This window comes from Manacus candei, unplaced genomic scaffold (assembly GCF_025592945.1).
Source record: "Manacus candei isolate 608988 ecotype Guabito, Panama unplaced genomic scaffold, ASM2559294v1 h1tg000048l, whole genome shotgun sequence".
NCBI lineage: Eukaryota > Metazoa > Chordata > Aves > Passeriformes > Pipridae > Manacus > Manacus candei.
The window spans coordinates 7099029-7120324 of NW_026138096.1; the positions used below are offsets into that span (position 1 = coordinate 7099029).

The 21296-nt window shown below is 41.6% G+C and overlaps 2 protein-coding genes across 12 annotated transcripts in view; one reads left to right on the top strand and one right to left on the bottom strand.

The window, feature by feature from the left end:
• CFAP99 (cilia and flagella associated protein 99) overlaps positions 1–774 on the bottom strand; it is a 55540-nt gene extending 54766 nt beyond the window's left edge. For 2 of the 4 annotated variants that reach the window (XM_051798580.1, XM_051798578.1), the window contains exon 1: positions 445–774. The gene's annotated coding sequence lies outside the window, so the exon portion shown is untranslated. The remainder of the gene's footprint in view (positions 1–444) is intronic. The other 2 variants (XM_051798579.1, XM_051798577.1) reach the window with 2 other exon arrangements.
• A 416-nt stretch (positions 775–1190) lies between these two features.
• The window catches only part of ZFYVE28 (zinc finger FYVE-type containing 28), a 152425-nt gene continuing 132319 nt past the window's right edge, over positions 1191–21296 (top strand). For 4 of the 8 annotated variants that reach the window (XM_051798547.1, XM_051798548.1, XM_051798549.1 and 1 more), the window contains exon 1: positions 1199–1508. In XM_051798547.1, coding sequence (XP_051654507.1) covers positions 1470–1508 — 39 coding nt within the window. In that variant the 5' untranslated portion in view covers positions 1199–1469. Of the gene's footprint in view, positions 1509–21296 lie in introns of all 8 variants that reach the window. The other 4 variants (XM_051798551.1, XM_051798552.1, XR_007906473.1 and 1 more) reach the window with 4 other exon arrangements.

A 21296-nucleotide genomic window follows, 5' to 3' on the forward strand; every position in this document is an offset into this window, starting at 1 on the left:
GTTAGCAAACGGACACCAAGGTTTGCTACTCATCCAAAATCTCAGATAGCAAAGCAACCCCCTCCACAGAGTAACACAGTCCCCATTGATCTTTTCTATTGCATTTATGAAAACATAATAAAAATGAACACTGAAAGAGGGCAGGTTTAGATTAGATATTAGGGAGAAAGTCTTTAATGTGAGGGTGGTGAGGGCACTGGTACAGGTTGCCCAGAGAAGCTGTGGTTGCTCCATCCCTGGAAGTGTCCAAGGCCAGGTTGAATGGGGCTTGGAGCAACCTGGGCTAGTGGAAGGTGTCCCTGCCCATGGGCTGGGCTGGATGGGCTTTAAGGTCCCTCCGAACCCAAACCATTCTGTGAATCTGTGATTACATGATAATAAACAAGCGAAGGAGCCATGAGCCTGCCCAGAGCTCCCGTCACTCTCACACATCAGGGACTGTACCCGCTTTTCTTTCCGGAGGGGTCACGTACGGCCACAGCTGCCTTGCACCGGCGCTCCAAGTTGCCCCCGCTGCTCCCTGTCCTGTCCCTGGCTGTTCCCGCTGCTCCCGGCGCTCCGTTCCCGGCTGCCCGCGGTGCTCCCTGTCCTGTCCCTAGCTGTTCCCGTTGCTCCCTGTCCCGTCCCTGGCCGAACCCTGCGCTCCCGTTCCCGGCTCCCCCGCTGCTCCCTTTCCCGTCCCTGGCTGTTCGCTGCTCTCGCAGTCGCGTTCCCAGTTGCTCTCAGCAGCTCGCGCCGTTGCCAGGGGCGCGCGAGGGATGCTGGGAGCTGTAGTCCTGCCGCGCCCTCCTCAGCGCTGAGGGACGGCGCGACCGGGGGCGCGGAACTACCCACGCGGGGGAAACAAGATGGCGGCGTTTGTTTGCCGCCGTTGCCAAGCGTCTCGTTCCGCGCCTCCTCGGTGTTTGCGCTCACGAGCAGCCAGCGGCCGGTCAGCCACCAGTTGCCGGTGCATGGGAAGCGCCGGCGGGCACGAACAGAGTCTGCGATCCCCCGAGTGGACGCGCGCAGACCAGCCCACAGAGAAGACTACAAGAGACCGCAAGGGACTGCGAGTCCCGGCATCCCCCGCGCCAGGGCGTGGCCCGCGAGGCGCACGGCCCGCCCGCCCCCCGCCGCGTGTTACGCAAATGAGCGGCCTGGTGGGCGGGGCCGCCACCCGATTGGGTGGGGAGGGGAGGGCACGGGGGCGGTACCGCGCATGCGCGGCGGGGGTGGCGCTGTCGCCGGCCGCGCAATGTTTTGGGGGCGGTCGGGGCGGCGCGGAGCGCGCGGAGCTGCCGCTCGGTCCCTGCGCTGAGGGAGCGCCCGCGGCCGCTACCGCGCCTGGAGCGGCCAAACAGCAGGAGACCATCCGGCGGAGCCTCCCGGAGAGGGGCAGGGCTCGCCCCCGGTCCCCCGAGCGGCTCGGGCGGGCAGCCGGCACCCCCCGTGGCAGCGGCGGCGGTGGGGTGTCAGCGGCCGCGGTGATGATGAACAGGTTCAGAAAGTGGCTCTACAAACCCAAGGCAAGTTGTTTGTGAGGCGGAGCTGCCGCCGCCGCCCGGCGCCTCTCTCCGGGGTCACCTCAGCCCGCGGGTGCGGGTCGGGACGCGGGTCCCGGCGGATCCCGCCGCGGGTCCCTCCGCGCCGGTGCCGCCGCCGCAGGAGCCGCGCGGGGCGAGCGGAGCCCGCGGGCGCTCGGACGGTCCCGCCGGGCGCGCTCGGTGTCGGGGCTGTGGGAGCGGCGGTGCGAGCGTCTCGCCCGCTGCGGCGGGGGGATGACAAAGCAGAGCAGGAGCCGCGGTGCGGGTCCGGCCCGGCGGGAGCGCGGCCGGGCGGGCTCGGGGCTCTCCCCGCACCGCGGGGCTGCCGGCGGTGCCCGGCCCTGCCCCGTGCGCTGCGCGGAGCCCGGAGCGGGGAGACGTGCGGGCGCTCCCGCGGTGCTGGTAACGCTGCCTGGGCGCGCACCCGAGAACTTTTTTAAGTTAAGAAGATTTATTGAACGGTGCTTTCTGTAGGTGTGTTATTTTCTGCCCTTCTCGCTTTGAAATTCTTGGAAGGAATCCAAGAATCGCAGTTTGCTTTGTAATGAAATTACCATCTTCTGGCACGAGTTAAGTAACAACTGTCTGGAGAGTGATCTTGTCTCGCATGTGATGTTCGGGTTGTAAATGAAGGGCATTGCTGGTTTTGAACATCTAGAGCATCCTTTTATTGTCCAGACATCACAGCAGTCAGTATAGTTATTCACTTTATCAAGTATCTAATTTAATTTTTGTCCCTGTTTGTCGCTATCGCCCATTTTTTCCTTATGCTTTAATTTCGGTAATGATGTTAAGTCGCAGTTTTCTGAGTAAAGTCTCAGATTTTTCTCAGTAAATCTCCTATGTACTCACTCCTTTTGACTGAATTACGCCCAGTGTGTTGCAGTTTAAAAAAAGAAAAAAAAAAACTCTAGGCAATTCTGCAAAATAAAAGTTCATATTGTGCTGGCTTTATGGATTTTGTATGTAGTCATAATTCTGGGTACTGCTGAAGAATACACACTGTCTGATGTTGCTGTTGCTGCTAATAGCTGAAAGGAAAATAATGTAGAGATTAAGTAACTGAAAATACAGTAACAAATTGTAGGTAGCTTTCATTAAACTTTGTTATTTGTTTTTGGTTTATACCAGGGAAAAAATGAGAGGAACAGTTAATGAACAGAAAGAAATACTGGTATTCTTAAATGCAGAAGAAATCATTGCAAAAATCGCTTCTGTCGCTGCTTTTTTTAACCAAAACTCATTAGATTTCACGTTATTTCTCTTTCCAATGGAGATTTCATCTTTTTGTGATAAAATTTACATATTAATATACTGTCTTGTTGTTGTGTGATGTGTGCTCAGCATTCAGGGTCTGTATCAAACAATGTATCATTATACTTCTAGGAGACCTCTCTGGTGAAGGAACTTTTCAAGCCTGTTGCATGACACTGGACCTCATAAATCAATGACATCTATTACTGTTAGTTTAAAGCCAGCACCAGGTCCTTTTTGTTGTATATTTATGCTTTCTTTGCCAATAGTTTTTGTTAGTTTCAGTAGCTTCCTGGGTAATTTTTGTTTGGTATTCAGAATGGGCTGCTGGCGAACTGTAGTAGCTTCAGAAACAGGCATTTTTCCTGGTGTCCCTATTGAATTGGTGTGGGTAGTGTCATTAAATACAAGGAAGTTTGAATAGCACTTCTCTGATAGACTGTAAGATGGAGGAGCTCACGTTTGGAGGCTGTACCTTTCCTGGTTGTACTACTTGCTTTTATATTGCGTCTAGGGATCCTTGGGATTCCTTCCCATAGGTTAATGGGTTCCATAGGCTGTTTTGAATATACTGTATTTTGAAGATGACTTTCCTGAATATTTATTCTTTTGGGGGTTATCACCGCTCATGACTTAGGTTACTTACTTGTAATCCTCTGTTAGGTACTAAGCATGACAGGTACATTATATCAGTTAGATTTTGCTACTCCCAGTGATGGGGAATGCTGCTTCTGAAGCATTCCAGATCCTACTGTCATATAACAGGACTTGTGCATGGCAGCAGATTTTGGTGGCACTGGGCATTTGGCCTGCAGCTTTGATGGCCATTCAGAGATACTTTTGAAGGCAGTGGGGGATGACATCAGAGTGCAGCAAATTTACAGTGCAGCCTGCTCAGAAACCTGAATATGTGCTTTAGCTTAATCCCAAGGGAACTGTTTTATAATTCATCCCCCCAAAAACCCAACCCCAAAATATGTAAATTAATTCAGTTTAATCTTTGTAAATGGTGGAGATGGGGAAACGGAGCAGAACAGATAGTGCATAACAAGATGGAATCACAAAACTCTCAGGATAATCATCAGTTCCTGTAAGATGCAGGGACCTGCATCGAGGCAGGGATATTTACTTGGTAACTGCTGCATCTGTTTGAACATACTAAGAATGGGAGAGAAAATGTGGGTGTAGGAGGTGGAAAGTCTTGACTAATGTTGCGAGCTTGTCACGGGAACAGCACGGCTCTCCTAGATCCTGGTGCAGTCTTCCTGTCCAACTCTATTCTTCAGGTATGCTGATATGCCAGATTTTAATAAACTGGATCAAATGCCAGGGGTAGAGGTAACCAGAGAATGAAATAAATAGCAGTGATGTGATCTGTAGAGCTGGTAGGGCGCAGACTGTTAACCGATGTATTGGAGACACAGCAGAGATGGGATTTTGTTTCCAGCCTCCTGTGCCGCATCGATTGTTTTTTAATTTTTAAAATGTTGCCTGTAAAATGTGTTTTGCTTTGGGGGCCTGTGGATTCAAGGTGTGAAGTTTTTGGAGGGAGGCAGGTGTTTGCTTTTGAACCAGGAGAAAACTGGTGATTTGAAGCAATAGCGATCTTGAATTGCAGCGCGTTGCTGGAACAACAGTTGCTCTGTTTGACCTGAGGGACACACTGCAGGCTTCCCAGGCACTGCCACCTTCCTGAGACAAAGGATGATCCCTTCTAAATCAAAATACTTGTCTGTATGCACAGATATGATAGAAATATTTCCTGTCAGCTCAGGGAATGTCTTATCTTGTACCGTCTGCTGCTGGAGCATTCCACAGGTGTCCGGTCAGAACATGCTCCCAGACAGATCTGAGCATCCAGTAAAAATACGAAACTGGACTGGTTCTGCAGAGTTTTGAAATGCATTTGATATCCAAAGAATTCAGAATAATTTCTGTGAATGTTGCAGCTTAAATCTGTAGGCTGGCTTGAAAAATGCGTGGGTAACTGGCTCACAGGGATACCTGCTTTGAATTGAGCTCATGTTGTACTGGTATTTTGAAAGACCTGTTCAGTGTTTGATGGGGGGAAAAAAAGGTCTGTCTCTAACCACAACTTGAATATGCTTTTAATCTGCTTAGCATAACAGACTGAAACATCTTCAGTGTATGTTTATTTTTCATACTTGTTTTTTCCCAAAATATTGCTTGCTTTGGATTTACATCTCTGAATAAATTTTTACCCTGGGGGACAAAAGCCAGGGACTTATTTTTTTTTTATGAGACCTTACCTTCTTTTTTGCTATTTCAATTTGCATTCATTAACCTATTTATTTGCTCCTAGTTTCTTTTGCTTTGTATATGTGAACTTCTAGCAGTAAATGTTAAAGAATGTCTTATGTTCCTGTAATTCACTCAAAATTCATAGTTATTGGTAGTAAAGATAGTGCTTTGTGAATGCACTGCCCAGTTAAAGGGTGCTCCCAAGGCTTGCATGAAGCCTGGAGGTTTTGTAGGTGTGTTTTTTAACACCTCTCTCCTCTAAGACTGTCCGAAGTGCAGCTGTGCCCTTAGTGCCTGTTTCGAATAAAAGCCAGCCTAACTACCATGGAGATGTGAAGGCAGATTTAAGGAAATGGCCCCAACTTGTAGCTCGGAGTGAACACTTACTGCCAAGTGGGTACTCAGCAGAGCTCTTCCACACCCCTCAGAGGCTGTGCATCATCTCCCCCTGGAGCGCTTGAGCTGCTGAGTATTGTAGTTGTTTTCTTCCTGGGCGTTTGTTTTGAAATACTGTTCATTGGTTTCTTTTCTTAAATCTGATCATTGCTTTCTGCAGCTGGATTAGCAGATGCATCTTCAAGACAAGAGGTTCTTGCTGCCCGTTAATGTGTCTGCAGTGGTGCTCTGTGATCAGAAATAACATTTAAGGATAAGTGGAATGGCAGGTTCTTGGAGAAGGCTTGTTTCTGGGTTTGTGCACAGTACCTTTCTCTTACTATTTTAGGGGTCTTCTTAGCTATATTTATATGAAAGTAAGCCATAGGTAGTAATAATTGTTGCTAATAATAGTTGCTAAAGGACTTTGAACAATAGATATGTATGCTAATTACAAAAAAAGGCTTAAAACAATAGGTAGTAAGTGGGTACCTTAGGGATCTCACGCAAGTAAGGTGAAGAGAGCATGCCTGGGGGATCAAGAGCAGTCACCTAAAGTAGAAAAGTGAAAACCAGTGGCAAACCCCCAAAACAATGAGATTACCTTATGTACAGCTTTTAATGTTCAACACTTATCTAGGACTTTTTTTACTTTTTTTTAATACTTCTCCTTGTGCAAAGTAATGCAGGAGGTGCTAGAGGTCATCTTTCTCAGCAGTATTGTTAGGATTGCTTAATGGCAGAGCTGACTCAAAGAAGTAAAAGATGGAAAATACAATAGGAAATAGTTAAAACTGATTTTTTTTACAGTAAGAGAAGAAACTTGTTTGTAGGATTTTTTGGTAGGAAAAGTTTGTAAGGAGGAAAAGAGTAAGAGATCTTTAAAGATGAATAGAAGTTTGAACTTTAGAAGAATGGAAGATAGTACAAAATTACACAGTCAACTGTGCTTAACATACTGCAAAAAGCATTTTTAAAATTGGGCCAATAGAATGAGATGCAGGAAGAATTATTTTAAGCAGTGTTTTGATAGATGGAAATGGTCAGAAATGAAAAGGACAAAGCTGCTGGAATAGCCAAGCAACTGTTGGTACTGATTTTGGGAGAGTGGATGAAAAAGGAAGGATGATTTACCAGTGATAGATGGAAAGCAGCTAACATCTTAATTCAGGTCTGATTTCCAAATCTTAAACTTGAAGGGTTGCTCTTCACAAAAGAGAACTAGAACGAGTTTAGTCTCGGGAAAAATGTCTTAGAATGAAGAGTGAAAGAAGAGGTAAATGCTATTTATAACTTAAAAGGTTCTCTTGACTGGTACCATACAGTATTCAAAGCCTTTGGGCACAGCAGTTTGGGAGCAAAATGTATTATTTAATGCAATATTTATATTAACAACTAATGACTTTACAGGACAGAAGATTGAGGAGTTTCTCTTACTTGGAGAAAGAGCTTTTACTGGGTATTTGAAAGGCACTGTTTTAATGATCAGATCTTTGATCTCGGTTATCTAATTATTCTTGTTGCCCCTCTCTGATCAGAGACTGCAACTATTTAACTACATTAATCAGTGTTATTGATAACAGTCCTGAGGAAGGCAACTTATAAATCACCATACATTATTCAGAGTTTTGCATACTGAATTGCTTCATTTTAGAAGCACCATCTAGTGGTTTGAACACAAGTGTGGGAACTAATAATTCTTCGCTGATGGATTGTAGCACTTGCAGCTAAATGAAGACAATTACCTGCAGTCATATTCTTTCTTAGCCTTGGTTTTACCTGCCTCTGAAGAGGGGAAGTAGGTAATTATTGCAGTTGTCTATTAAGGGAATTGCTTGGCTGTTTTTAATTACTCTGTTGTGGAATACATACACACCTTGTGAAATTATTTGTGATGCAGATTGCTGTGAGCAGAGTCATTGTATATCAGATGACAGGTCCACCTAGCCTGGTGTGATGTCTGGTGGTTATCTCTGTCCTGTGACAGATGCCTAGGGAAAAACAATGAGATGAATAGAAACTGATATTTCTTCTGGGCTTTTTTTTTAAAGCTTATGGTAGTCTGCAGCTTAGGAGTTTGCTGAGCTACAGATTGTACCCTTATAATTCAAAAGCTCATGAAGACTTCTCCTTAAAATGACTAATAATTTTTCAATTCCTTTATACTTCTGGTCTCAGTAATGACTACTGGCTTCTCAATGCTTAAAGTTGAGTTTGATCCCACTGAGGCAGGCATTTTCATTAGAAACTTTTTCAAACAGCCAGTGGTGTCACCTGTTGTGTCCCTTGTCCTGCAGACTATCTTCTGGTCTTTCTCTTGGAAACTTGGTTTGGATGTTTTAGATTCTGCTCCTCTACTTCTACAATGTGGTGGTACTTAACAGAATCTAGAAAAACTTGCTTCTTAAAGATTACAGTGCACTCTTCCTAGGTTGTTTTAGAGGAATGACAAAACAAAAACAACTCACCTAAAATATCCTCAGCATTGGATGGCAGAAGAATATTTTCTTCCTGAACTAAGTGAAAAATAGTGAAAATGCTGTTAACGTGCTTCATTTAACTGCTTCAGTAGTTATGATGATCTACTTTCCTGGCAGTTGTGCTAGCAACGTTTATTTAAATTAATTCAGTAAAACTATTTTTAAATAATGGTGTCAAAAATAAATAATTGAAGGCTGTGTATGTTTGTTTGGCTCATGTTTAAAGACAGACCCACCTTCATGGTGCATGTGAAAGAGCAAGTTCCTCCAGCTTGGTCATTTAACTGGAGGATGCTGCTGGAGTCTGTCTGACCTGTTTTCAGCTGAATCTTTGTTTTCATCTTGAAAGTACACAATATTCCAAATATTTATTGTACTTAAAATGCCAAGCCTGGGATGGTTGGTGTCATGGCCATATGCCCCCTGCTTGCCTTCAGGAAGTGAGATGCTGCATTCCCTGCTAGCTGAGGCTGTTGAATCCTATAAACTGGAGCTCTCCCTAAGTCAGCTAAAAGCAGAGCACTTAGCCTGTGTCTGGTGGACAGCTCAGTGTAATAGAATATGATTTTCCTTTGAGGCAGTGTCAGCTGCCTGCTATTTGAAAACAGGTGAGTGACAAAGACTGTAATGCATTTTCTAGAGGTCTAAATTTAGGATCTAGGAAAGAGTGAGGTTTTTTGGGAGGCAGAATGTTTGGATAACTCAGAGATGCAGCATTCCCGTCTCAGTATAGCTTGCTGCTGTAACTGGAAGGTCTTACTCTTATTTATTTATTTTGATTATGTGGGTCAGACTTATTACATCCTGTCTGAGTATTTCTGTTCTACCCTGAAGGCTGTAGGAGTTTCTTTCTTGTCTCCCCAGTAGTCAGTGACTTTTTTGCATTACTTCCTCAGGCTTCTGGCCTGAGAATTCCTCTTTCTGATCCTATCAGTGGTGGTTCTTAGTCTGATTCCTCTACATTCACCACCCTCTCCTCCCTGTACTATTATCACTTTTGATCGCCCTGAAAAGCTGGTTGGCAGGAAGTGAATTAGGAAACAGGATTCTGCAGTGAGGTTGGGGAATTGTGTAAGAATCTACAGCAAGGGGAGTGGACCTCCGAGCACATCACCTAGGGACTGCCTCTGCTCTGCTCTCTCCTGGTAGGCCATAGTCTTGTGTTTCTTCCCTCTCAGGGTCTTTACTCACACTTGAAAGCCATTCAGAATGAATAATGTAAGAGTGGGCATCAGGTCAGTTCCAGCTGTACCACTCTGGGTGAATGAATGAAAAGAAAGCAAATGGGGAAAAGGACACTGGAGAAGGCAGGGGAAGAAGGTGGGGTTGACAAAAACACTTGGCATAGAAATGTAAGACAAATAGTTTGAGGGAGGAAAAAGGGAGGATGACTCTTGTAGTCTTTCAAAATGCCTGCTATTTATTTTGAAGTGGAACACAGATTAATTTAAATTGGGGTGATGTTTATGCTGGAATGTGTTAATACCTGCCTTCAAATGGCACTTTGATCTCTGAGAATTATAGGTGGTTGAAGCTAAACTAACCGGATGCTCAGGGTGTTCTGCATTTCTGCTTTGCATTCTTCTAATTCTCACCTTCCTTTGTAAACCTTTTAAAGTAGGAAATGTTTCCTGATGTTCTGAAGTTCATCAGATGTTCAAAACCCCGGTTTATTCAGGTTATTGTTTCCTGCCATGAAAGGAGCTGAGCACGAAAGGAGTCTTGTGTGTTTGTCTATAAGTGGCTTTTGGATGTTTGTCATCTAATAAACTTCTTTAGGAATGCTATGGGCTGTCATATTGATGTTTTTCTCTAATTCTGCTTCTGTAAGCACCAATCTCCAGGCAGAAATTTCTCCTTGCTGTCTTGGTCCGGTTGCTGAAGTTTTTGTGCTCTTACCATGCAAATGAGAACATATCAGCCTTCTTCTTATAAAACCCTCCACATTTCTCAAAGGACTGTCTGCTATTACTTTATTTCAAGATTCATATATATACACAGAATGCCTGCATTGCTAAACATTTAGTAGGGTTTTTTTTAAGTATTTTTTTATAAAGCTGGATGGGTGTGCCTGATCTGATCAACAACCCTACAAAAATATCTTGATACAATAGAAGTCATGTCTTTTTATGGTGCAATATGGACAGAAGCCCTTGTAGAATAAGGAACAGTTAATATGATGTAAGAAGTAGGCAAAAATGTAAAAGGCCTTCATATCTCATCTGGTACCTGTGATTTGTTTTGCTTTGTGTTTTAAGGACTCTTGCAGGTCCTCACTGAGGCGTAAGAGATGAAGTGGGAACGGTAACTGGGCGTTTCTGTGTCCCTTGGTGATGAGTGGAGCATGTTCACCCTGGAACATGGTGATTACACGAGGGTAGGTCCTGGAAGGACGTGTGGTGCCATGGGTGAAACACACTGTGTTCCTGCACGTGAACCCACAGGCCCTGTTGTGGGGCTGTAAAACGTGAGGTTTGCACTGATTTTTCTGTAAGTCTGCTTCTGCTTCATGCAGGTATTCCTGGTGGTGAGTTTGGACGGATCTGGAGGTTTGTAGGTTGTAGGTAGCAGTGGGTTCTTTCAAGGAATGGTCTTCCTGTGCACTGCATAGTTATCTGAGGGGTTTTTTGTGTAAAGTTGAGCATAAGAATGTTATGTCACGATCAGCAGCAAATAACTGGAAGTGGGGAGGTTAGTTGATGTGCCTTGTGTTAAAAAGTGCATATTATGTACTGACAGGTTCTCACTGGTGTAATTGTTACTTTGACTAATTTCTTGATATTGAAGTGATTATTGAACATGTTCTTGAGAATTTATGTGTTCATGTTGGAGAATCTGATTTCAGGTATTGTGGTGATATTTTGAAGTTACTATATAGAAGAGTGTTTTTTTGTTTGTTTGTTTGTTTTAGTTTTACTGTATTTTGATAATGTCTTTGCTAACAGTTTTGTTGAAGCAGTTGACTGAATGTATTTGAGGAAGATATTATATCTGCAGCAAATATTCTCATTTTCAGTAAGGCTGGTTTTTGATTTTGTGGTTGGGTTTTTTTAATTGCAGTTCTTTTTTTTTTTTTTTTTGCTTAGATTATATCATACCTGTGTGTCCAAAACTTTTGTTCACTGCTTGCAGTGCCCTCTGTTTCCCTAACATTACTTCCACTTAGATTTTTTTGGTGGTGTTTTGTACATAATTGCAGACTTGATGCAAATTTTTTCCCCTCTTGATTTCAGTTAAGATACTTGACAAATAGTAGACCTGATAGTCGTGGTGACAGTAGGAAGACAGGGACTGAAGTAGAAAGGTAATAGGTTTTTTTTCTCTTCACTTCTCTCACTAGAAGAGACAAGCAAGCATTTATCTTTGTTTTAGAGCCTATATTCCATTGACACTTTAATGTTTTTATCTAGTTATTTTTTAAAGTTATATTTTCTCAATTGACCACACTATTTCATTTGGCAATTAGTTTCTTTAAGAAAGCCTTAGCCTTAGGTTGTAACTGTTTTTCAGTTCATTTCTTCTTTTCCTATTGCAGTTTGAGAGTAACTGTTCAGCACTTTCATAGTAGGCAGTTTTGTGTATAGTTGAGAACAAGAAACAAGGAAGTTAATGTTAAAATAACTTACCTCTGAATTTTAAAGTATTTTTAGATAAAGAACTGGGATGCAACTTTTTCAAAAATGAATGCATCTTTTAAAAGCCGTGACGTTCTTTTCAGTGTGAAAAAATTAGAACAGTTTTTCTTCTGTATTATAAATGTTCTGTTAATTTCTTAGTGTAATGTGTGTGTATATTATATATATATGATCTCCTTTTCTGATGTTAACAAATCAGTGGTGGTGAATTGAAGGTGCCTAGTTGTTTATTTCCTGCATGAAACAAAGAGGTTGTCCATTGCTTAATTTCATCTGACTTCCTATGACTTGACCAGTGCATAATAAGCTTTTTGATTAGTTTTGAAAAAAATGTGTCTGATAGATATAAATTCATACTTTTTGAGAAATTATAAACTGTGTAAGACTGTCAGAAAGAATACTTCATGAGTGATCCTGAAGAGTTAATAGGTGACAACCTTTCTCATAGAAACATTAGTTTTACTGTAAGAAAGCTAAGCACAATTTTTGCTGAAGCCCAGAGTCATTTGTTAGCAGTCAGGTCAAGCATTGAAATGTTGTGAGGTTGGTTCCAGTTCTTTTTATAGTTATTTTTCCATCTATATATACATACATATATATATATATATATCTCCTAGTGTGCCTGCATGTTGTGTGTGATCCAAAACCTGTGTATCATCTGTGCATCTTTCAAATACAAATAGTCATTCTTCCTATCATTGAAATGGGGAACTGAGGTATGAAGGTGAGATGAGGTTATTTAGTGCACTTAAATGTAAGCCAGTAGCCAAACTAGCCAGAAGAGCTTAATTTGGGGGTTTCTCAACCATTTTATTCCCCATTTACCACTTCTTTCTATCCACTACTTTATATGAGATTATTTTTCCTTTTAGATTACCCTGCAATAACATTTTAACAGCTGAAGCAATGGACCAGATTGTATGTACTTTGCTATTCAAAGATTGGAGTGCAACTTACTGTTGCCATATGTTTAGATTCAGTGTCCAACTCGTGCTTACAAATGAGAACATATGGGAGATAGGTAATGGTGATTTTCAACTGTTAATTAGTCATCTTTAAACCAATGCTTCACTAGCCATCCCTCCAGTCACTTCTATCTTTCTCATCTCCCCCTCGTGGTAAAATCGCTGGTTTATGTTGACTTGCAAAGCTTCTGGGTGGGGGAAAAAAAGGTTTCCTTCTACTGAAATGCTTCTGTAATTTGGAGGGGGAGTGTTTTCCAAGTCAGCAGACGTTGGTGAGTCTTCAACACACAAAGTACAGAAAAGCCATTTCACTGAGGTGTGGGGTATTTTCCTTACAGATGTTATATTTTGTTTGGTTTGTGTGAAATCAAGTTGCTGATGTGCTAAATGTTGCATAGTAAAACAGGAATTAGAGGTTCCTCTTAATGCTGGCACTTGTGAGGTGTGTAGGTTTTACAGAGTTGGATAAAAATATTACCACTAATGACTGATCTTAACCTTTGAACCTGTTAATTACAAACTCATGATAGGATGTGGTTTTTGGTTACCTTGTATCACACTCTGGTTACTTAACTATGTTATTACATACTGTTTGACTCCCTAATTTTACTGCTTATTAGGCAACTTTTCTGTTATAATGACCTAATACTTCTGTAAAGTGAGATATGGTCAAATGAATTAGTGCAGCAGTGATCCCTTCAGAGCAAAGGGAGATGTATTCTCTTGTCTCCAGTTTTCAGGATATCTGACTCCTATCAAGAGTCTCTGTCTGCTCCCCTTGTGAATTTTAAATCAACCAGGACAGTACAGAAAGTGCAGGAATGCTACTGGTGCTCAGCTTGTGGCCATGTGCTCGTGTCTGAACTCCCCGCTGTTGGAAATTGTGTGGCTGCATCTTGCCCTGGATCAGCTTTCTAACACAGGTGGAAACGAGCTTGCTTTGTGTACATAATTTTGCAGTCAGTTATCAGCTGACAGGAGGAGAGGGGCAGCACGAATGCCTTTGGTGGCAATGTGCTCTTTATATTACCTTGTACCAACTATGGAGTTGCATCTTCAGTGTCTTTAGTGCTTGTGCCTTAAGTTTATTCGTAATATTAAGACTGGTGAAATGAAAACCTAACCCAGACTGCACCTGTTCTATTGCTCTTTCTTTTGTATGAGAGGTGCTAATTTCTTAAATGAAGAGGCCAGTCTGGAACCCATGTGAAGTTATGTGGGACTAAGAGTTGAAGTTCTGATTCAATTCTTTAGCATAAAACAGCCTCACCCAAAGTTATTTTTAGGTGACATTAAGGCTCAGACAGTGTATAAAATGTTAATGCAAGTAATCTTGCAGTAACAGAGACACAGATAGCATGTGCTGGAAGCAAAGCTCTGCAGTAGTAGTGAGGCAAGACAGTGAGCTATAAAAGGGCAGGGTTTTTGTTCTTGAACTACGTGCTGCTTTGAGCTAGCTGTTCTTACCAAAAAGAACCATGAAGTATTTGGTTAATGCTCTGTTGTGTGTTTGGCATATCTGTTCTCTGTTTCAAGTTTCATATATGAATTGTCAAACCTAGAACTTGCTAATTGGGTCTTGGAGCCAGTAGATGGAAGGATCAGCTAAGTACACTATTTAAACATTAAAAAAAAATAATTTAAAATGCTTTAAAAGCATATCCTTTATTTAATTTTCATCAGCTGGCTCAGAATTAATATATTGAAATGACAGTATTGTCTGATACTGTAATATTTTTCACTGTGTGCTCACTGGAATGAGATTTAAAAAACTGTAAGAAAGAGGAGAATACAAATCCTTATTAAATTTACTTTTAGCCAAAATAATTTTTTCTAATTATTCTGCACTTTGCCTACTTTGAAAACTAGCAAATAAAACTTCTCCATAGCTAAATTGAAAAGTAAGATCTGGGATACACAAGCAGAGGTATTCTTGCTTTCTAGATTGCTGCCCCCACCTTTTGAGCACGACCTGCACGAGTCACTGCATTCTGCACTCAGTGACACTGCACCACTTTATAGAGGTGTTGAGTGGTTACAAAAAGAGCTGAAAGCTTTGCTGGTTTGGAGGAGCTACTCTTAAAGCAGCAGAAGCTGCTTCTGGGGAGGTTACTTGCTTAAGCAACTTGAAAGCAATATGGGTGATGATATTACATGGTGTGTTTCCATCTCTGTGTGCCTGCTTTCCCTGTTCCCCAGTCCATTAGATCCATGTGGAGCAATTTGGTGTTTCATATCTTATGTGCAGGAAAAAGGCAACATTATGGAGAAATACTGCCTTCCTGATGTTATTCCCACTGATAACACCTTCTGTTGGAGGAGGGGAAAAAGAGGGTTTTTTTGTGATTCATGTCACTTTTCTCTCATGATAAAAGAAAGTGTTAGGGGAAGTCTATTCTTAACCTGCCTCCAAAATTATTTCCAAATTCTAATTACTTCTGAAAAATCAATGAGGGATTTGCTGAGGAATATGGGGATTGAATAGAAACTGTCTATAAGCGGTGTTGGAGCACCCTCTGCAGCCTCATAATAATATTTAAATGAGCTTTGTACATTTCTGGTGATACATTAAATGGAATGAATAATCACAAAGAAAAATTAAGTATCCAGGTGCTTTATGCTGCTATACAGGCTCATCAAGATACAGTAGTAGATCCTTAGGGAAGATAATTAATTAGCATGTTGTAGACCTTTTGTGTCTATTATGCTACTGTACCTCTCCTGAAAAGAAAACTCTCAGCAGTTGCTGTAGGTTCACTGAAGTTCAGACTGAAAAGTAAAGAATAGCATGTCCAGTGGGAGAGGTGTGAGAATTAGTTCTGTGTGATAGGCAAGTTATAAAGCTATTTAACAAACTGGGGAGAAAAGCTTAAAAAGTATTCCCTTTTGAACTGCCAGTTTACTGCCTTATAATCTCAAGTTTCCAAGATTGGGTAACCTACAAGTCATTTCAGGGCTCCGTGTTCAGCAACAGGCTAATCACTGTTGTCATGCTGGGATATTGGCTCAGGTCAGATTGGGAAAGCGTGTGGCCAAATGTATTTCCAGTGCTGTGGCTTTTTGCAAACATTTGAGTTTCTTCTAATTTACTGTTGAACAACCTGCCCTCCTTAAATGATGAGCCACACTGGTTGCAGAATAGCAAGTTGTAAGGCATGTAAGGCTACACAGTTGAGCAAGGAACATGTGATTTGTTTTCATAGGTAAATGCTGTTCTTAATGTTCAACAGTAATTTAATTTTTGTTTATAATGTCTTAAGTCAATGACACTTCTTGTGTATCGGGATCATGTCAAGCCTTCTTTTTGTTCCTTCAATATGTTCAGAATATTGTAATGATAACTGATGGTAGCTAATGAAGCACATGGGAATTCTCTGCTATGTCCATGTGGAATTGCCTGGCTTTGGGTGATATTAATACATCATGTCCTTTTGTACATGATAGATGGCTTTGTAGCTATGCATAATCACAGAATTGTAGAGAGGATGAGGTTGAAAGGGACCTGTTAAAATTGCCTAATCCATCCCCCTTGCTTTCTCAGGACCATGTCTAGTCAGGTTTTGAATGCCTCCAAGGATGGAGACTCCACAGCCTCTCTGGGCAGCCTGTGCCAATGCTCAGTCACCCTCAGAGTAAAAATGCACTTCTTGATGTTCAGAGGGAGTTTCCTTTATTTCAGTTTGTATCTGCTACTTCTCACTTGGGTATCACTGTGACAAGTGTGTCTGAGCCTTCTTTCCACCCTCCCATCAGGTATTTATACACACTGATCAGATCCACTCCAAGCCTCCTCTTTTCCAGGCTGAGCAGTTCCAGCTCTGCCTGTCCTAGTATGACAGATATTCCAACACCTGAATCATCCTTTACCGGGAGGTCCAGAATTGGACTCAGCATTCCAGATGTCTCTCTAGCCCTGACTGGAAAGGCAGGCTTACCTCCAACGTGTGGCACCCAGTGCAGCCCAAGATGCTGACCTGCGGTGCAAGAGCCCATTGCTGATCTGTTCTTCAGATTTGGTAAAAGTGCTTTCACCATCTCTCTGCACAACCTACCTGCCTTTGTAAGTACTTCCCTTCCAACTCCCAAAGCCAAGCTTAACCAACCTGACAGCACTGTGACACATTTCTCACCCTCTCCCTCGTTCCCACTGCTTCCCCAGCTTTGGCTATGGCATTTGTTGGAGCCCTTGCTGAGCTGACTCAGCCTAGAAGAACAGTTGGGAGGTTTGTGAGGAGAACTGAATTGACCTCTTTTCCACTCTTGTCCCTGCCCCTTGGAAAGCTTCCCCCCCAGATATGCTGATTAAATCAGTTTGACAGTGAGAGGCCAGATGAGCTGTAGTCACCCAAAAACTGAGTGCTAGCCAGGCAGGTATGCAGGAATGGGGGTGGAGGATTGAAAGAAATGGGATTACTCTTGGCAACAGCAACTCATTAAAGTTCATCAGTGAAATTGAGTCTGTTGTAATATTGGGGAAATGAACATTTCCAAGCCAATGGGTTCACAAACTTCTTACAGAGCACAATTAAAACCCTCACATTCTTCCTTATTGAATGAGATTGCCTTAGGTCAAAAGCAGAAGTTGAGATTTGAGAGAGAACCTAAATACACATGAACTAACTAAAGCAGTGAAATTAATATATTTTCTTTTTATGCTTAAAAAAGTCAGAAGATAAAAAGGCCAGTTGTTTTCTGCAGATCCTTTATTGAGGAAGGACAGGTTTTGACAGTTAACTTTTCATGTTCAGTGACTGATACTTGGTTATTGGACCATACACCTTGTGAAAGTGTTGATTCTGTTTCATTCTAAGTCTTCTTGCCAGGTTTATGTGTGGGTGCATGGTGTGGGTGTTTTTTTATAATGAGCATAAGGAATCATAGGTTTTGGTGGGGAAAATTCATCTGGGAAAATAGCTTTTTTTAAACAGAAGCTTTGACTCGGGGTATTTTGAATATAGCTGCATTTGCTGATTTAGGATTTGATCTGCTTTGGCAGGCTATTTTTAGAAAAGTCTCTAAAGAAAGTTTTCTCTGAAGAGAAAGTTATGGCTCCCTTTCTGTAATGAAAGTAGCTGAAGTCCAGAGTGACGCTGTTTATTCTTATTGTTGTAATAGAGGTTTCAAGAAGGTCCTAAGTCAGTGAAGGCATGAAAGAATTGAGCCTTTTGCAGGTAATTCCTTTAGAGATATTGGGATGTGAGGAGAGCCTGGGGCAGGGCTACTGCTTCCTCTGCCAGTGTCCTGTTCCACGTCTGTGTGCTGCTGTCACACCTTGAACAGCCTTATTTTCTAAAACCATAAAGCTTTAAAACAAAACTATATCTCCTTTTTCTGTCTTTCCATTAGCAACCAGTCTGAGAGTATTTGTAGTTATGTAGGCTTTACAAGAGTTGCAGAGACAGAGGAATATTGCCTGTTTTTTCTAAGGGAAGAGGCATTGCCAAGCTATTCAAGGGCTAACTTTAGCCTAGTGAAGCTTGTCTGCTTCCCACATCAAGGAAGTGAAAGACATTTCTGCGGGAGACAGTCTGTAGCATCTGTAGCTAGTTTTTAGTGTGACTTGCCACCTAGAAGAACTCTTCTCTCTCATTCTTTCTCCTGTCTCCTGAGCAAGGCAAGTCACATTCCTGGAAGTCTAGCTTCTGTGAATACCCCTCTTGGAACTCCTAAAGGGAGCTGGCGAGTCTGCTTTCAGCATTTGAAGTAGTATTGTTTTCTCCCTAAGAGGTACTTCTGGGGTTTGCATGTAAAATAATTATTTAAAAATTTCAGAGACATCAAAGAATGGAAATGAATCATAGCAATCAGTTGTATATTCTATATAGGATTTCTTCAGTTTCTGACCTTTTCTACAGTCATGTTCTTCTGTAAGAAAAAAACGCAAATAAGCCTGAAAGACACTAGAGGATAATGTTCACAGTACTGATCACGTTATTTTAGTCTGTTTTTCTCTTTCAACTTAGTCCTTTTCTGTCATGAGAACAGCACCAGGTACCCTGAATCTTTGTTTTAAAGGTATAATGGCTTCCAAGAATAAAAAGACAACTCATTAGAAGAGCTTTTAGGTGAGATTCGCCACAACTTGGTTTGAGTGCTTTCATACGACTTTTGTAAATGGAATCTTTGTTGGTGCCAGAGTGCTGCTAATGGTAACAACTGTCTCAAGGTGAAATCCAGTTATCCTTTCAGAAAATTCCTACTTTGTATGGCTGATTTTTTGTTTGTTTAGGAACTAGAAAATATTGCATCTGTTTTAAGGTAACTTCTTGGTTTAGTTGGATGGTTGAAAGAAAATAACTTTCCAGGATTAGAATGTTGTATTTTAATGTTGTATTTAAAAACATGAAATTACAGTTTTTAAATTTTTTAATAATACTTAACTGCAAAATCAAATGCCAAATTATATTCTATTAGTAAGTATATTTGGTTGTTAATTTTGCCGTGTCTGCAGAGAAAGTTTGAGAAAGGATCTTTATATTTGTTTTCTGTCTTTATGCATTTTTTCTTACCTGAACTACAGAATCACAGAATGGCTGAGGTGGGAAGGGATCTCTGGTAGTCATCTGGTCCAACCCCAGTGCTCAAACAGGGCCATCTAGAGCCAGTTGAGTGGGACTGTGTCCAGGTGCTTTTTGAGTATCTCCAAGGATGGAGATTCCACCACCTCTCTGGGTAACCTGCACCAGTGCTCAGTCACCCTCACAGTAAAACAGTGTCTCCTGTGTTCAGAGGGAGCCTCCTGTGTTTCAGTTTGTGCCCATTGCCTCTGATCCTGACAGTGGGAGCCTCTGGAAAAAGCCTGACTCTGTCCTCTGTGCTCCCTCTCTTCACATATTTATAGGCACTGATGAAACCCCCCTTGTTCTCTTCTTCACACTGAACTGTCCCTCCTCTCTCGGCCTTTTCTCATGGGAGAGATGCTCCAGAGCCTTCAGCACCTTAAATGAAATGAAATTAAAAATGTTTGTGGCAGATTCTTCTTAATACCAGCACTAGCCAAAATAGCTTTTCTGAGAAAGATAGTTAGGGTTGTCAGGCCCCATTTATCATGTTCTTGATTGTCATCTCTCAGCAGAGGAGAGGGGTTGCTGTAGTATGGCTGTCATTATAGCATGAATATTGAGTTGCTTTGGGTTAAAGTAGTAAGCAGGATTTTCTTGGGCATCTCCTGGGGTTTCTAGCCCTCAACATCTTCATTTCCATTGCGTGTGTTGGTTTGGCTAAAAGGTACCAAGGGTCTACCAACCTACTGCACTGACTTTTTTGATCCTTGTCTGAGTAGCTGAATGTCACATAAAAGGCACTTTTAGACATGACCAGCTCAAGACTCCTGGACTATTTAGACCTTTTCCTAAAAACGAAGGGACCTGAAATTGTATTGATTTCAATAGTTTACAGTACTTTGCATTCATGTATTTCATGTGTAAACCTCGAGGGTAAAATAACCACCCTGGGCAATAATTCAGATTACACAAAGTGCCTGCATTAGCCCCTGTTGTATCCCCACTGTCTCACTCTTCTGGACATCACCAATGTTTGAGTTTTAACTGATATTTCTAGCAGCTTTTTCTAAAGAGTTGGTGAACTCAAGCAAAAGGTCTTGTAAGAATGGAGCACTAAACTTGATTTACAGCTTGAAGTAACAATATGGTAAGGCAGAACCCTTGGTTTGTCATATGAAAGATGCAGATGTTTGCTTCTTAGATATGAATTAATTTGATTATTGGTACTACTCCTAAATTTGAATACCTGTGGGTGCTGCTTCACTTCTGCTTTTCCCTTTGTTAAATTTAGGGTAAATGTAGTTCTGTTTATGTTTAGGAATATCTTTTACCTACCCTGTTCATTAGTTTAATATTTTCCTGAACTGCTTTAAAATTGGTCAGATCAGCCCTTCTTAATAAATTCAGTTTCTTCAAAATCATGGCATATTCCTTTCTTCTAGCAAGACTAGATTTGCCCTAATTTAGCACTAGATTAACATTCAGTTGGGCTAAACAATTGAAAAAGAAATATGTATTTAATCAGAGCGATGACCTGGTCTTCTTCCAAGTCAGAGGGAACTCTTGTCATTCACTTCACTTGAAGGTAAAATTTCATACCCAGCTTTTGGAAGGTATTACCTGGGCTAAGACTTTGCAACATATTTTTTTTTTCCTCCACTGACCAAACTTTCTCCAATGTGACGAGGAGAAGATCAGTGACAGAAAAAATTATCTGAAACTGTAGTTACAGTAGTAACTTATCTTTTCTTATAAGTGGGTATAGACATGCCTAATTAATGTTTTATTTCTTAAAAAAAAAAAAAGTGAATTGTGTGATCTACCTGCCCTGTGACTGACATTTTGGTAGCTTTTCTGTCCTTTATTTGGCACCACTGACACAGATCACAGAAGTATTTGGTGCAGCCAATTGAAGGACTTTGCAACTTCATGGCATCAGGTAGAGTTGCTGTGATGTGCAGAAACAGCTTCAGTTATTCTCAGAGGCGTTTTCTAATAATTGCCCATCTAAATCACCTTAGCTAATTAGTAATTCTTAATTAGATAATTAATTTATAAAATCACTTAGTACAAAAACTGAATGCACATCTTAAGTGGCAATGACTGTGTTGACAACTGAACATGAAATACATCTGAACTAGTTCAGCAAGTAACAATACTTTTAATAAAATATCATCATTGTTTTCTTACTATCTGTAGTATGCAGTTTGAGCTGAAAAGCACTGTTGATCATCACCAATTGTCTGAATAAATGTCTCTACAAAGAAACTTTCCTAACTTGTAAAAGTAAACATTT